Source organism: Stegostoma tigrinum, unplaced genomic scaffold, assembly GCF_030684315.1.
Source record: "Stegostoma tigrinum isolate sSteTig4 unplaced genomic scaffold, sSteTig4.hap1 scaffold_83, whole genome shotgun sequence".
Classification (NCBI taxonomy): domain Eukaryota; kingdom Metazoa; phylum Chordata; class Chondrichthyes; order Orectolobiformes; family Stegostomatidae; genus Stegostoma; species Stegostoma tigrinum.
The window spans coordinates 674,264-691,574 of NW_026728779.1; the positions used below are offsets into that span (position 1 = coordinate 674,264).

General features: G+C 43.0%; 1 protein-coding gene across 8 annotated transcripts in view; it reads left to right on the forward strand.

The window, feature by feature from the left end:
- Positions 1-16,415, forward strand: part of LOC132209305 (utrophin-like) — a 123,160-nt gene extending 106,745 nt beyond the window's left edge. For 5 of the 8 annotated variants that reach the window (XM_059644439.1, XM_059644440.1, XM_059644436.1 and 2 more), the window contains 3 exons: positions 4,670-4,776; positions 5,198-5,367; positions 15,217-16,415. In XM_059644439.1, coding sequence (XP_059500422.1) covers positions 15,271-16,191 — 921 coding nt within the window. In that variant the 5' untranslated portion in view covers positions 4,670-4,776; positions 5,198-5,367; positions 15,217-15,270 and the 3' untranslated portion in view covers positions 16,192-16,415. Of the gene's footprint in view, positions 1-2,911; positions 3,228-4,669; positions 4,777-5,197; positions 5,368-12,977; positions 13,272-15,216 lie in introns of those variants that run through there. The other 3 variants (XM_059644441.1, XR_009445410.1, XR_009445409.1) reach the window with 3 other exon arrangements.
- Positions 16,416-17,311: the final 896 nt, after the last annotated feature.

A 17,311-nucleotide genomic window follows, 5' to 3' on the forward strand; every position in this document is an offset into this window, starting at 1 on the left:
ATCTAACCCTCTGATTATTTGATATGTTTCAATTAAGTCACCTCTCAACCTTCTTCTCTCTAATGAAAACAGCCTCAAGTCCCTCAGCCTTTCCTCGTAAGACCTTCCCTCCATACCACGCAACCTCCTCGTAAATCTCCTCTGCACCCTTTCCAAAGCTTCCACATCCTTCTTATAATGCGGTGACCAGAAATGTACGCAATACTCCAAGTGCGGCCACACCAGAGTTTTGTACAGCTCCACCATAACCTCTTGGTTCCGGAACTCGATCCCTCTATTAATAAAAGCTAAAACACTGTATGCCTTCTTAACAGCCCTGTCAACCTGGGTGGCAACTTTCAAGGATCTGTGTATATGGACACCGAGATCTCTCTGCTCATCTACACTGCTAAGAATCTTACCATTAGCCCTGTACTTTGCCTTCCGGTTACTCCTACCAAAGTGCATCACCTCACACTTGTCTGCATTAAACTCCATTTGCCACCTCTCAGCCCAGCTCTGCAGCTTATCTATGTCTCTCTGCAACCTACAGCATCCTTCATCACTATCCACAACTCCACCGACCATTGTGTCGTCTGCAAATTTACTAACCCATCCTTCTGCGCCCTCATCCAGGTCATTTATAAAAATGACAAACAGCAGTGGACCCAACACCGACCCTTGCGGTACACCACTAGTAACTGGTCTCCAGGATGAACATTTCCCATCAACTACCACCTTCTGTCTTCTTTCAGCAAGCCAATTTCCAATCCAAACTGCTATATCTCCCACAATTCCCTTCCTCCACATTTTGTACAATAGCCTATCGTGGGGAACCTTATCGAACCTTGCCGAAATCCATATACACCACATCAAACGGTTTACTCTCATCTACCTGTTTGGTCACCTTCTCAAAGAACTCAATAAGGTTTCTGAGGCATGACCTTCCCTTCATAAAATCACATGATACACCAACTTTGGATGCTTGTATGCTTGCTTGTTTGCTGATCAAAATTAAATAAGTGAAACAATTGCACTGAGGTCACCAATCAGCCAGCACATGACCCTTCCTGTGCATTGGCTGCATGGTTACAAGGAGGAAGAATGAAGTGTCTGGTTCAGCTCAGTGAGACAGAAGCTGTATATTTTGGAAGTTTTGGATTTGACCTTTGAACAGGACAGTTCCATTTATGTATCTAAGTTATATTTATTCACTGTTTCACAGTGGAAGGACACAGTGGAAGGATGGCAAAATGGTCAACTCAAGGATGAATCTTGGGGATGTTTACTAATAATTGCACAGTGTTTAGCATCAACAGCAAGATGTCGATAATACTCGGGCTTGAACTGATGAGTGCCAAATAATGTTTGCACCACAGAGGTGCCAGGCAATGATCATCTCTAACAAGAGAGAATCTCACCATCTTCCTTTGTTGAGTTTCAACACTGAAATTCTGTTATCAACTTCATGGGCGTTACTACTGACTTGAACCTGCATGAGATAAGCCATATAAATACTGTGGCTACAAGAGCACGTCTGGGAATCATGTGGTTAGTATCTCCTCTCGTTTCTCCCCAAAGCTTGTCCATCTCTGACAAGGCAAAGTTGGGAGTGTGATGGAATATGATTGCCTGGATGCCGCAGCTCCAGTAACACTCAAGAAGCTTGATGCCATCCATGCTTGATTGGCACCATTTCCATCACCTCAACATTGATGTTTGTCTACTGCTGATAGACAATGGGGGCATTGTGTACCATCTACAAAATGCACTGCAATAACTCATCTGACAGCAGTTCCCACTAGAAAAACAAGGGTAGTTCACCTGTATTGGGTACGTGTGACTGCAATAAATCAAATAAATCAGATCAAATGCTGGGCCAGAATCCTGGCCATCCCTATCTATCAGCCTTGTGCAGGGTATCTATCCCAGATGAACACTTGCGGTCCATGAAGTTAGTTCAGTGCCTTTGCAACAGTGATAATGTGTGACCAATGTATGCTGGCCTTGCGCAGGACCAACATAGAGCCATACAAATGATATAAACCAGAAGGGAGCCATTCAGCCATCTTTGTCCATGCTGACCCATAGACATCTGATGCCTTTTTTAATCCCAAATTGTTACAAACGTACATGGACCTGCAGCACTTAAAGTGCAGATCCAGGTACTTCTTAAAAGAGTTTAGAATCTCTTAGTCCAACACCAATTCAGGCAGCAAATTCCTGGCACCCATCACCCTCTGCATAAAACGGATTTTCCCACATCCCCTCTAACCCTTCTGCCACTTAGCTTGACTCTGTAACTGCTGATTTTTGAATTCTCTGCCAAGGGAAGCAGCTTCCTCCTGTCTACACTAACTCTACCCTATCTCTGCCCTTCACTGTTTTGTATACCTCAATCATGTCATCCCTCAGACTTTTCTGTTCCAAGGAAAACAGCCTCATATTTACAATTCTCCAGCTTTGGCAATATTTGAGTAAATCTTTTCTGCACTGTCTCCAGAGTTATTATATACTTCCTGGATTGTGATGAACACAACTGCGCACACTACTCCAGTTGTGGCATCATCAGTATCCTGTACAGTTTTATCATGATGTCCTTACTTTGGTAATCTACACTTTTCCCAATGAGGCAAAGCATTCCCTGTGCCTTCATCAGAACATTACTGACCTGTAGTGCTACCTTTAGGAACCTGTTCACTTCCATGCTTAGATCCCCCACTTCATCTACCCCTCTCAGTATGTTCCTATTTATTGTGTATTCCCTTTATGTCCTCATGAAAAGCAATGCATCACACTTGTCAGAGTTGTGCTCCATCTGTTGCTTTCCTGCCTTCTCCGCCAACCCATCTAATATCATTTTGGAACTTGGAGCTATCCTCTGTCCTATCCACCTTACATCCAATTTTTCAGTTGTCTGCCAATTTACCAATTGTGCCCCCCATGTTCAAGTCTGAATCGTTCATCTATAAAATAAATTAAAGGGGCCCCAAAATCAAGCCCTGTGAAACACCAATGGAAATTGCTTTCTGTTCATAAGCACAGCCATGAACAATTACCCTTGTTTCCTGCCACTAAGCCGATTAGTCAACACATTACTCCGTATCCCATGACCCATGAGCTTTCACTTTTTTGCACTTCTCAGGTGGGACGTTATCAATTGCTTTGCTAAAATCCATGTCGACAAATTCATTGCGCAACCCTCATCGATCCTCCTTGCCACTTTCTTAAAGAATTCAACTAAATTTGTAAGTAATGACCTTACCTTGACAAAGCCGTGCTGACTATCCATGACTAGTCCATGCCTTTCTCAGTTAGTTTATTTGATCTCTCAGATCGATTTTAAAATTTTCCCACCACTAACGTAAGACAAGCAGGCTTTTAATTGTTTGGCATTTCCTTCGTACCCTTTATAAACAATGGAACCACATTTATATTCCTTCTCTAATTGATTTAAAACAAAATTTGCCCTGAGGATGATTAGTTTAGTCTTGCATGTGCTGGTGCTACCCTCCTAATGGAGGAAGGGGGACTTTTCATCCAAATTCCCTACTTGTTTCCTTTGTTTTAATTTTCTTTTCTTGTAAATATTTCACCCAGTTCCCTTTTAAGTGAAGCACTAGATTTTGCTTGAATAGTCACTTGCAGTAAAAGCATTCCCTATTCCATTATATGGAAACTTTTCCTCTAACTTTCCCATCATTGTTGTGTGAACAAATCCTGGCCTGAATCACAAGAAACAAACTGTGTCTCTTCAGAATTTTTTTTTGTTTGTTAGGGGTCTTATCTCATGAAAAAACAAAAATCAAGCTCTGTTTTTCTGAAACTGGAACAGCAACATTAGAAGCTGCAAGTTCTTCAGTATGTTTGGGAGATCTAGAGTGAATTGTCCCGGAAACCAGATGTTCCACAACATGGTTCTGTGCTCGTGACCATTGGCCTTGAGATTGGTCTCATCTGTCCAGTATTGGAGAATCAGCCTTTGCCTGCTAGAATAGACCAATCATAAAGTCACCAATTGTAAGAGATGCAGTGTTTACCTTCCCTGCATTTGACGTTACTATTGAAATTTTTTTACAATTATGTGGCTTCTGTCAGATTCTAGTAACTATTTGGAGCCACAGGTGAGAGCTGGTGAAGGTGAGGATGAACCCAGCATGAGCTGCTCAAAAAAAAAGTGAATCAAACAATTTTTTTTGCCCTCTCTCTTAGTCACTCCAAATCCTCTTGAAGCATCTTTGTATCTTCCTCTCAATTCTCATTTCCAACCGGTGATGTGATTTGTCAGTCACGGTGTTTTTCTGTAAATATGCCCATCTTCATCCTTTGTCCCCATCCACAGATTAGCACGTTTAATATGAAGAACATAATATGAAAAACATATAGACCACATCAGATGAATTTCCCTCTTCAATACTTCTGATATCTGATAAATAGAGGCCTTCTAATGGGCATTAACATGTTGTGTCAGCATTGCTTGACTGTTGCTTAAGGTTGCGGTGGTAATTAGTCTTTCTGCATTAAATGTACTTTCAATATTAGAAACTTAAGTGATTGACTACTTCATTGGAACCTAATACAATTATCAGTGTTTTTTTTTTGACAGTGCTGATTGATTGGATTTACTAAATGGAAATGTACAGTGTTGCTTTCAAATGGTGATAATTTCTCAATGGAATTTCACGTGCAGGCACTCAGACATGAACTAATGGATAAGGAGGAGACAATCATAACTGCTTTGGATTCAGCCCATAGAAGGGCCAGAGGAGCCGCGCTGACACCTTCATGTTTAAACAGGTCAGCCACTTAATCTATTGCAGGAACAACCACTTTTCTGCAGAACACTTGGCTTTATAGAGGAGTAAGATTTTAGAAATAAAGTAATGCTAAGCTGGAGAGTGAGAAATAATGCAGGGACTCGTATGTTATTTAAAGAAACATGTTACAGCGCATGACAGAAGATTCTGTGACAGTTACTTAGAATTGTTTGTTGTGGGAACAATTGAAAATGTTTCCACTCACCTCGTGATCGTGGTAACTTCAAATTATTAGAAAATTTATAGATCAGCATCTTGAAATATGTTTTTGTTCATTTTCACAAAACGTTACATGACTTTACGTTCTGCAATGTGTTCTTAATTACCATATTCAAAAGCAAAAAGCATGTGTTTACTGTCCTACCATATTTTGGTGATGTATTGATGTGTCTCATTTTCAGAGGACACTTTTCTGCGTGCCACGAGATGTATATCAGCCATACCAAAATGCTGCCTTTGCCTGAGACAGGGAAGATCAACTGACTTTGGGGAAATGGAGAATCATTCATGAATCCAGTTACTTTCTGATCTGACAGCTTTGTGGCATCTGAATGGATAACAATTTGATCTGGTAATCTCAATTGATAGAGTGCAAATGTGTAGTGATGCATTTTGGGAGCTCTGGTAAGTGAAAGATGTTCACAATGACTAGTAGATCCCTAGAGAGCACTGAGAAACAAAGGGACCTTGATGTCCAAAAGCAAGAGTTCATGCCCTCTGCTTCTGGCCTTTCAGGCAAAGTTGGATCCAACACTCCACTGAGTCTTAGATCCCATGAGCTCTTGTTTTGTTGACCAGTCTGCTATCACTGACCTTATCAAAAACATATAGACCACATCAGATGAATTTCCCTCTTCAACACTTCTGATATCTCCTCAATAAAAATTAGATAAAATTTGCAAACCATGGCATTACCTCAACAAAGCCATGCTGACTATCCCCGAACATTCCATGTTTCTCCAAGTGCAGCGACATTTTGTCCCTTAAAATTCTTTCTGATAACTTCCCTACCACCAAGGTTAGACTGGCTTGTAACTTCTGGATCTGTCCTTTCTTCTTTTATATAAAAGTATGAGCGGTCCTCTGGCACCTTAGCTGTGGCCAGAAATGACTTGAAAAATCTTTGCCAGGACCTTTTGATATCTCCTCCCCTGCTTCATAAAGTCATGCAGTATAGAAACAGGCTCACTTGATCAACATCAATGCCAACTAACAAACATCAAACTACTGATCCCATTTACCTGCACTGAGTCATTACCTACCATACCCTGGCCCTTTAAATGCTCATCTGTTGCTTCATTAATATTGCAAGCGTATCTGCCTTCTCCACCTTGTCAGGCAGCATATTGCATGTTTGTATCACTTTTGGTGAAAACACTTGCCTCAGATCCCCTCTAAATAGCTGACAGTTTACCTGAAATCTATGCCCCCTGACTTAAACTCGTCTACTGGTTCTCACAATCAATCTATGCCTCTCATAATTTTGTATACGTCGATCAGATTTCCCCTCAGCCTCCTCTGCTGCAAGGAAAACGCAATTAGCCTACCAGTTTCTCCTCATAAAACTTGCATTCAATCACAAAACAACACCCTGAAACATATACTATCAACCAACCTGGCCAACATCTCTGTCTCCGGCTTGCTACAGTGTTCCAGTGAAGCCCAGCACAAGCAGACAGAACAACACCTCATTTTCTACTTGGGGACCTGACAGCCCTCCAGACTTAACATTGAGTTCTGCAATTTTAGGGCCTAAACTCTCCCATATCCCAGCGCCCCCACCCCACACACCAGGCTTTGTTACCACGCAGCCTGCCACCACACACTCCCTGTTGTTAGTGACTAACAGTCCCCATTGACAACTTCCCAGCCTGATCGTTAGCAACTCCTTTATCTGTCCACCTGTCTTTCTCTCTCTTTGGGCTCTATCCTATTGTTTACTCCCTCCCCCACCCTCCTCCCTATTTTCGGCATAGAAACTGATGTTTTCCCAGCCACCATCAGTTCTGAGGAAGGGTCACTGGACTGGAAATGTAAACTCTGTTTATTCCTCCAACATATGTTGCCACACCTGCTGAGCTTTTCCAGCAACTTTGTTTTTGTTCGTCATTTACAGCATCCGCAGTTCTTGTGGTTTTTATCACTAAACCTGTCAGACTCATCAATGCTCTCTAATGCTCCAACTTGTTGCTCAAATTGCTCCAATAAGAGGCACCTGCTGTACACATGGTCATGCAGACCAGCAGGAGCACTCAGCATTTGACATGTAGTGTAGGATGCACCAATCATGGGTCAGATCTTAATTCCAGGCATACCTTAACTCAACAGAACACGGATCTTTGCTTTTAATTTACTCATTCTCCTGCTTAATTGTAGGGGACAAAAACCAGTGTTCACTCTCAGGTCTCTGCTGGTATGCCTGCTCTTCAGGGAGAGCCTTATCTCACCCACTCCTCTCAATAACATTCTCTGACTGTCACTGGGCCAACCCTCTGCTCTCAGTAACACTGTCTGCCCGTCACAGGGCCCTCACCCCCTCCTCTAACTAATACTGCCCGTCACAGGGCCCTCGCCCCCCCCCCCCTCTCAGTAACACTGCCCGTCACAGGGACATCACCCCCTCCTCTCAGTAATACTGCCCGTCACAGGGCCCTCGCCCCCCCCTCTCAGTAACACTGCCCGTCACAGGGACATCACCCACTCCTCTCAGTAATACTGCTTGCCACAGGGCCCTCACCTGCCCCTCTCAGTTATGCACTGACTGACTGTCACAGGGCCCTCACCCCCTCCTCTCAGTAACACACTCCGTCACAGTGCCCTCAGACTGTCACAGAGCGCTCACCGCTCCGCTCAGTCACACTGCCAGTTACAGGGCCCTCACGTGCTCCTTTCAGTAACACTGCCTGTCACAGAACCCTCACGCGATCCTCTCAGTAACACTGCCCATCACAGGGACCTTACCCGCTCCTTTCAGTAACACTGCCTGTCACAGGGACCTTACCCGCTCCTCTCAGTAACACTGCCTGTCACAGGGCCCTCACCCGCTCCTTTCAATAACACTGCCCGTCACAGGGACCTTACCTGCTCCTCTCAGTAACACTGCCCGTCACAGGGACCTTACCTGCTCCTCTCAGTAACACTGACTGTCACAGGGCTCTCACCCGCTCCACTCAGTCACACTACCTGTTACAGTGCCCCTACCCGCTCCTCTCAGTAACACTGACTGTCACAGGGCCCTCACCCACTCGTCTCAGTAACACTGACTGATTGGAAAGGGCGCTCACCCACTCCTCTCAGTAACATCCCCTGACTGTCACTGGGCCCTCACCCGCTCCTCTCAGTAACACTGCCCGTCACAGCGCCCTCACCCACTCCTCTAAGTAACACAACTGTCACAGAGCCCTCACCCACTCCTCTCAGTAACACTGCCTGTCACAGGGCCCTCACCCGTGCATCTCAGAAATACTGCCTGTCACAGAGCCCTCACCCACTCCTCTTCGTAACATTGACTGCCTGTCACAGGGCCCTCACCCTCTCCTCTCAGTAACATTGACTGACAGTACAGGGCCCTCACCCCCCCCTCCTCTCATTAACACTACCTGTCACAGACCCCTCACCCGCTGCTCGCAGTAACACTGACTGACTGTCACAGGGCGCTCACCCCCTTCCTCAGTAACACTGTCCGTCACAGGGCCCTCACCCACTCCTCTCAGTAATACTGTCTGCCACAGGGCCCTCAACTGCTCCACTCCGTTACACTGACTGACTGTCACAGGGCCCTCACCCCCTCCTCTCTTTAACACACTCCGCCACCGTGCCCTCACCCCCTCCTTTCAGTAACACTGCCAGTCACAGGGTGCTCACCCGTTGCCCTCAGTAACACTGACAGACTGTCGCAGGGCCCTCACCCACTCCTCTCAGTAACACGGCCCGTCACAGGGCCCTCAACTGCTCCTCTTGGTAACTCTGACTATCTCCCGGCCTTAAACCCCTCCTCTCAGAATCACTGACTGAATGTCACAGGCCTCTCACTCCCTCCTCTCAGTAACACTGCCTGTCACAGAGCCCTCATCCGCTGTTCTGAGTAACACTGGCTGACTGTCACAGTGCCCTTACCTTGCCCACTTATCTGAATTAGAGACAATATCAATGTGGTTGCTTTATCAAGAACAAATACGGAGAGAAATTAATGTCACAATCAAAGTGAACTTGATTAGTAAGAGAATGTGATGGAATGTCTTTATTTATTTAATATAAGTATGTTATTACTGATTTTATGACCTGAAGTCACAGCCGTATTCAATCAGCTTCACTGTCTATATTTGCAACTCATTGACATAAAGTATTTAGTGACGTTCAAAATTGATCCCAATGTTTCCTAATCAGATTTTTTGAAAAGCCAGTGCCAGACTTTGTGAATAACAATACCTGACACCAGGTTCATAGCTAAAACAAAAGATTTTACAGTTTATGAACAATATAGTATCTTTTTTAAAAAAAGTTAAGCAAAAAGGTATTCTGACGAACGCCTATGACTTAAACATCATCTTTTTTGATTCTAGCCCCAATTCTCGCAAAGACAGAAAGACAGACAAACAGATATAATTAAGGAATGTATCAAAGGGAAAAAACTAAATCAAGTGTAACTGGCCAGTTTACTTAACCAGACTGCATGATCTTTAAAATGGAAAGAACTGTGGATGCTGCAAATCAGGAACAAAAACAAAGCTGCTGGAAAAGCTCAGCAGGTCCAGCAGCATCTGTGAAGGAAAAAAAGAAGTAAGATTTCAGATCTGTCAACCCTTCTTCTGATCAGGTCTGAGGAAGGGCCACCAGATCTGACATCGTACCTCTTTTTTGCCTTCACAGATGTTTTCAGACCTGCTGAGCTTTTCCAGAAATTTTGTTTTTGTCCATCATCTAAAATCTCACAGTCAGATGAGATTATATGTTAAGTTAAAATCTGAACAATCTACAGATGCTGTAAATCAGAAACAAAAACAGAAGTTGCTGTAAAAAACCAGCAGATCTGGCAGCATCTATGGAGAGAAAACAGAGTTAACATTTTGGGTCGTATTACCCTTCCTCAGAATTCCTTATTTCTAAGTGTCACAGGATCTGAAACGTTAATTCTAACTTCTGTCCATAGATGCTGCCAGACTCGCTGAGCATTTCCAGTAATTTCTGAGCTTCTGTCTTGGTTTCTGAAAACATTGAGCTATGCAAATACCTTTCAGTAGGCTTTGGGGGATATTTAATTATTACTTGTAACAGAGGACCTCTTAACTTAGAATAAGTTGATAATGGGAGGACAACCAGTTGGCAATCAAACCTCTGTCCTGTAGCTTTTGCAGGGACAATCCTTCTGATTTAAAGACAGTTCAATATTGGTTTCTCTTTGCTAGTGACTCATCAACAGAGTTTTCTTGGAAGAAGAATTGACCTGCAATTAACCTCCAGACCTAGCCTCATAAACAAATATCAAATTGTTTCTTCTTTTTTCACATAAGCTGCTGCTCACAGTCCAAAGGTCACTCTCAGCTCACAGTTCACAGCTCCAAACCAAAAATGATAATGAACTTAAGTACTAGAAGGAGTAAGACAAGTCAGCTCCTTGAGCCCCGCTGTTTGATATGATTGTGGTTGATCTTATCTCTGCTGCAACTTCAGTTTCCTACCTGCTCCCCATAATTCTTGAACCCATTATGAACTCAAAAATCGTTCTATCTCCTCTTCAAATTTGCTCAATGTCACAGCCCTCCAATGCCTTCTCAGGGAGTGAATTCCAGAGATTCATGACCCTTCCAGTGTAGAAATTTTTCATCATCCCTTTAAACCTTCTTTCCCTATGCTAAAACTATGACCTCTTGTTCTATTGCCTGCATGAGGAACCATCCTTTCCACGTCAACTTTATCAATCTGCTTGAACATATTATATCCCTCAATTAGATCCCTTCTCATTGTTCTGAACACCTGAGAATGTAGGCCGAAACTACTCTGTCTGTCTTAAGACGCATTCTCGTCTCTGGAATCATCCTGGTGAACCTCCACTGGACTGCCTCCAATACAATGACATCTCTCCTTAAGTAAGGAGACCAGAACTGTACACAGGGCTCCAGGTGTGGACTCACTAATGCCTTGCATAGTTGCAGCGACCTTCTTTTGTATTTGTATACTCTCTTTCTTGAGCAACAAATGCCAAAATTCCATTTCCCTGCCTTAATACCTGCTGTACCTGCTTACTGAGTTTCTGTGATTCATAAAACGAAAAAAAATGAAGGTTTCAATGCTGTTAAAATGAAATCCATCCAAGTAAAATTAAAATAATGATAAGAGGACATTAATAGAAAATGAAAACATTTTTCTCTCTCTGGAGAGCAATATTGAACAGGCTTCACATAATAATGTTATTTGTGAGCTTGGATTCTATACTGGAGGAATGCTGCGCAAGTTTTAAGTTTGAATTGTACACCTATACCATGTGTAGTGGAGGACAAGACGTGGGTTTTAATCTAATAATTTTCTGTGTTCTTCTGTTATAAATATACATAGGCATCCGTTTGTGAGCATTTTCAGTAATTGAATACCACAGTAAAGAGAACGAAAATTTATCTCACCCTGGAATCTGAATTGTCCAGTATCACCATCAACTGGGATCATAACACTTGTCATTTCAAAGGCCAAACCTGATATTACCACTCGATTCCTCAACTAAAATGGAATTTGATTCATTCAGTTGTCATACATGAATGACCTTGATAGTGTGTTGTAAATTATAAAGTGAAACAAAATAGCCCTTCACCATTTTTCTTGTAAAGCAAATCCATCATATTCGATTGTTGTAGTGGTATAAAACACTAGTAAGTCACACATTGCAAAGTCCTCCTGAATGTGAGCCAGACATTTATATAGATCTGTGGTTAACCTCAAGAGGCAACCCAATCTTGTATTTGATTCCTTTTTAGGCCACTTTTCTGACAACAAAGACTTCACCAGTCTCCTTAAACAGCTGAGATCAGACTAATTACAAAGCTCTATTTTGTCCATAACCTACCCTTGATCAATGCTAAAGAAGATACACTAGCATTTAAATAAAATTGTATTTATAGAGTCAGAGAGTGATACAACACGAAACAGACCTTTCAGTCCAATTAGTCCATGCTGACCATAATCCCAAACTAAAGTAGTCCTGCCTGCCTCCTGCGCTCGGCCATATCCCTCCATTCATGTACTTACCTGGATGTCTTTTAAATAGTGAAACTGTACCCGCATCCACCAATTCTTCTGGAAGTTCATTCCACATATGAACAATCCTCTGTATAAAAATATTGCCCCTCGTTTCCTTTTTAAATCTTTCTCCTCTCATCTTAAAACTATGCCCCATAGTTTTGAAATCCTCCACAGTAGGGAAAAGACATTTGGCGTTCACCTTATCTAGATCCCTCATTATTTTATAAACATTCATCGGGTGACCCCGAAACCTCCTAAGATGCAGTGAAAAAAGCCCCAGTCTATTCTCACCTTAAATCTCAAAACCTCCATTTCTGGCAACATCCTGGTAATTCTTTTCTGAACCCTCTCCAGCTTAATAATATCCTTCCTTGAACACCGACCAGAATTGGACACAACAGTTTAGAAGAGGCCTCACCAATATCCTGTACAACTTCAACATGGCATTCCAACTCTTCTCCTCAAAGGTCTGAGTCATGAAACACCTTCTTAACTACCGAAAGAACTACAGATGCTGTAAATCGCGAACAAAAACAAAGTTGCTGTCAAATCTCAGGAAGTCTGGCAGCTTCTTTGAAGGAAAAAACAAAGTTAACGTTTCGGGTCTGGTGACCTTTCCTCAAAACTGGCATTTCCCCTCTTTGCTGTCCACTGTACCACCGATTTTGGTATCATCTGCAAACTTACTAACCAGGCCTTCTATATCCTCATCTAAATCATTTATATAAATGACAACCAAAAGCAGACCCAGCAATGATCCCTGTGGAACACCGCTGGCAACAGGCCTCCAGTATGGAAAACTTCCTTGCATCACCACTCTCCATCTCCTGCCTTTTATCCAATTTTGTTTAGTTTCTACTTAATTAATATTCCAGTAATAAACATCCCTGATGAGCTGCGGAACGGTCACCGCACCCGAAATGTTAACGCTGTTTTTGTTTTCCATCACAGATGTTGCCAGACCCGGTGAGCTATTCCAGCAACTTTGTTTTAGTTCCTGATGAGCTGCGACTTTGTATTTGACTGATTTCCAACATCAAAAGTTCTAAAGGTTGGAAGAGATTGGTTTACCTTGACTTCCTAGCTTGAAAATGTGCCTTTTATGCAAAGAAACTGTACTCTGGGACAGTGGTTTTTCAGATTTACCTGCAGGTCCAGCTGTGAATCGGAGTTGAAGTAGTTGCAAGCACTGATGAATAGGCAGCTATTTAGCCTCTGGATGGAATCCTGTGGAAGCGACGAGGGTCTAGGCCATTGACTCGAGAACTGATGAGGGAACGGCTTGCCCCAACCAGCTTCCCTTCAGGGGACCGCCAGCCTCAGGTCGCTCCCCTCAAGGGGTATGTCATCCTGACCTTGCTCCTCTCATGCGTAGGCAGCTACATCTTTCTCCCCTCTGGCACATAATAGACCGGTGGCAAACCTGGTGGGATGTCACTTTCCATGAGCGGTTGGCTAACCAGAACCCAGCATGTGTACTAAGCAGCAGTGTCACTTGGGAGGTGATGATCTCTGTTACCATTGGCAACCAACCTACGATTATTGCTCGATCTCGGACCAGGATTGAGTGAAACACCATTAGCACGCCACTTCCCCTTCTTGATGTTGCACATTGAATGCCTTTGAAAGTCTGTTACATTTCTTAATGGTGACACCCCTGCCCACTGTTGACTCAATACCAGTTGTTGTGGGATGATGTATGTGTACGTCAGTTGCTCAATTGGGGACTTTAACTCGCAATGAAGTTGGGAAGTTATGCACAAGTCTTCTCACCATGGATTTAATCTGGCTCTAAGCAGAATTGTAGGTGGTGCCATCCTTCCACCTGATTAAATGTCCTCTATTTTCAAACTTGCCACAAGGGAAAGTACAAAATCCCGCTGTTTTTGTTATCAATTCATGGTTTTTAATTTTGCAATCAGTGTCGTAAGCAGCAGATTAGTTCAGTCCTTGTGAAATTGAAGGCAATGCAACACTTTAATTGGTCACTTTTTAACATGGTAGGTTCTCAGACTGAGGAAATGGTGAATGTTGTTGATCTTTAATGCAATATAATGGAGGAGAGAAAAATCTGGACTATAGAGCCCACAGGAAGAAAATTATAATCTGTCAGTGCTGCCTCCATGAGAACAATGCCAAGTAAATACCCGTCCCCATATCGAACAATAGAAGTTTCCTGCATATCAGAACATACCCATTGAGTGGGGAACTGATGAATAATGCAGGAGCACCATCGGATTGAAATACTTTTATTCTAAGAATTTCAGAACATGCTGGGATTTTTATAGCAAGCAATACTTGTGATGGAATATTCTTTTAATGTCAAAATGCTGCAACAGTTTGGAAGAACCAATATTAAGTGGATATTATTGCAGATAATATATGTGAATTAAATAAAATTGTTTGCTTAAAGTATTTTGTAATTCGAATTGAATGTCGCATTTTTGTATCTTAGTTGTCTTCTGTTTCTAATTTTTCTTATTTTTATAGAGCAGGTATTGTCCTGGTCACTTGTAATGCTGCCAATTCAAGATTAACTACATGGATGGTCTCTATCAGTTGCTTAATCCCCGATGTCAGTTTGCAATCCTGAATCCAAGATTGTCACTTCATCTTTCAATTCTGTGTATAATCAAAGTCTGAGATCAACAGCTTTCATTTTACTATCTGGAAGTCAATCAGTGCAGATTTTGTTTGTAAACAAGCGTTCTGTCTGTAAAACTGCTTCGTTTAATTAGATTAGTTAGTTAAGATTCATTTTAATGAAATGAATCATAACTAAGCTTCATCTCTTCCTCATTCTGATTCTGAACACATGGTATGTCACGCAATGGCAATTCAATTTTGCATTGGTGCCGGTTCAAACCATGTGTTTTCCAACTACAGATTGATACAGATGAAATTGTACCATTTCCTTTTTAGTACCATTCTCACCATACAGTGTTTCTGTTCATTACGTTTCTGTGCACAGTTCTGAACCAGTCCCCTTGCCCCTGAGCTTGCCAAATGTCTCAATGTTGTCATGACATTGTCAAAGAATTCATTCCTTGGTAGATTCAGAGATAAATTAATGTAACCTAGTATGTGTTAATGCCTCTGCTGTAATCGGGCGAAACACTCAGGCCATTGTCTTAATTTTTCTCTCTTGTATTTATATTGAAATGTTGACCATGCCATTTGCTCCACTTAGTGGAATTGGACTTGTTACAGAAGTGCTGAACGTCAACTTGCCAAATACAATTGGATGAAAAGTATGAGGCCAATCAGTCTCTTGAAACACTTTCTCTGTGCAATCAACATAACAACATTAATTGACAATGAAAAATTACGTACGTGCTTCAGAAGATTAGATTTGAAACAGAGATTTGTGAATATGAATGGAGCTATATATGTCCCCATCTCAGGCACCAACCTCAAGTTCACCTGGACTATCTACAACACCTCTGTCACCTTCCTGGACCTCTCTGTCTCCATCTCAGGTAACCACCCAGAAACCGATATCCATTTCAAGCCCACCGACTCCCACAGCTACTTAGAATACACCACCTCCCACCCACCTTCCTGCAAAAATTCCATCCCCTATTCCCAATTCCTTCACCTCCGCCTCATCTGCTCCCAGGATGAGGCATTCCATTCCCGTACACGTCAGATGTCCTTGTTTTTCAACGACCGCAACCCCCCACCCCCCACCCAACCACACACAGTGGTCAAGAACCATGTCTCCCACATTTCCTGCAACTCATCCCTCACACCTCATCTCCGCAATAAGCACCAAAAGAGAACCCCCTCATCCTCTCATACCACCCTACCAACCTCTGGATACAACGCATCATCCTCCAACACTTCCACCATCTGCAATCTGACCTCACCACCAAAGACATTTTTCCATCCCCACCCTTGTCTACTTTCTGGAGAGACCACTCTCTCCATGACTCCCTTGTCGGCTCCACGCTTCCCTCCAACCCCACCACACCCGACATTTTCCCTGCAACTGCAGGAAGTGCTACACGTGCCCCCATACCTCCTCCCTCACCCCCATCCCAGGCCCCAAGAAGACTTTCCACATCAAGCAGATGTTCAACTGCACATCTTCCAATCTGGTATACTGCATCCGCTGTACCCGTTGTGGACTCCTCAACATCGGGGAAACCAAGGAGAGACTTAAGTGTTCTGCAAAGCAGTCCCTATGCTCGGTTCACAACAAACAACTGCACCTCCCAGTCGCGAACAATTTCAACTTCCCCTCCTATTCCTTCGACGACATGTCCATCCTGGGCCTCCTGCAGTGCCACAACAATGCCACCCGAAGGTTGCAGCAACAGCAACTCATATTCTGCTTGGGAACCCTGCAGCCCAATAATATCAATGTGGATTTCACAAGCTTCAAAATCTCCCCTCCCCCGACTGCATCCCAAAACAAGCCCAGCTCGTCCCCGCCTCCCTCACCTGTTCTTTCTCTCACCTATCCCCTCCTCCCACCTCAAACCACACCCCCATTTCCTTCCTACTAACCTCACCCCTTGACCTGTCCATCCTCCCCGGACTGTCCTATCCTCTCCCTACCACCCCACCCACACTCACCTCTACTAGCTCCACCTCTTCAACTTGTCTGTCTCCTCTCCAACTATCTTCCCCTCTATCCATCTTCGATCCACCTCCCCCTCTCTCCCTATTTATTTCAGAATCCTCTCCCCCTCCCCCTTTTCTGATGAGGGGTCTCGGCCCAACATGGAAGCTTTTGTGCTCCTCAGATGCTGCTTGGCCTGTTGCGTTCATCCAGCTGCACACTTTGTTATCTCTATATCTCGTAACAACCTCATTGAGTGAGTTCTAGAGCGAATTGTGCAGGGTAGACTTCGGGTTTATCATTCTAACTTGCCAGTCCTGAAAGATGAAACTTGGTTTGTGTTGGATGTTTGTTTTAATAGCTATGAAAGATATCCTGAAAGGATATGTCAAATCTTTTGTTGAGAATTTTACCCATTTAGTCACTCTAATCTTTTTCCTTTTTTAAAGTTTCCTTGGTAGTCATAAATTTCAAATATCTGCACAATTTTATTTGGCTTTGTATTGGTTCTCTGAGATTTTCTGTTAATGGCTCCATGAGCTGCTAGCTCATTACAGAATTTATCATTGATGTGCCTGTAACAAAATCTTTAGTCTTATACTATATATTCCCAATTTCAGGATAAAGTCCAGAGAGACCTTTTAAAGGAAAGGGGTTTCGAAAGAAAACTTCATTTCCATCGATCAAAGTCATGAATAGTTGATAAATTATTTGCATT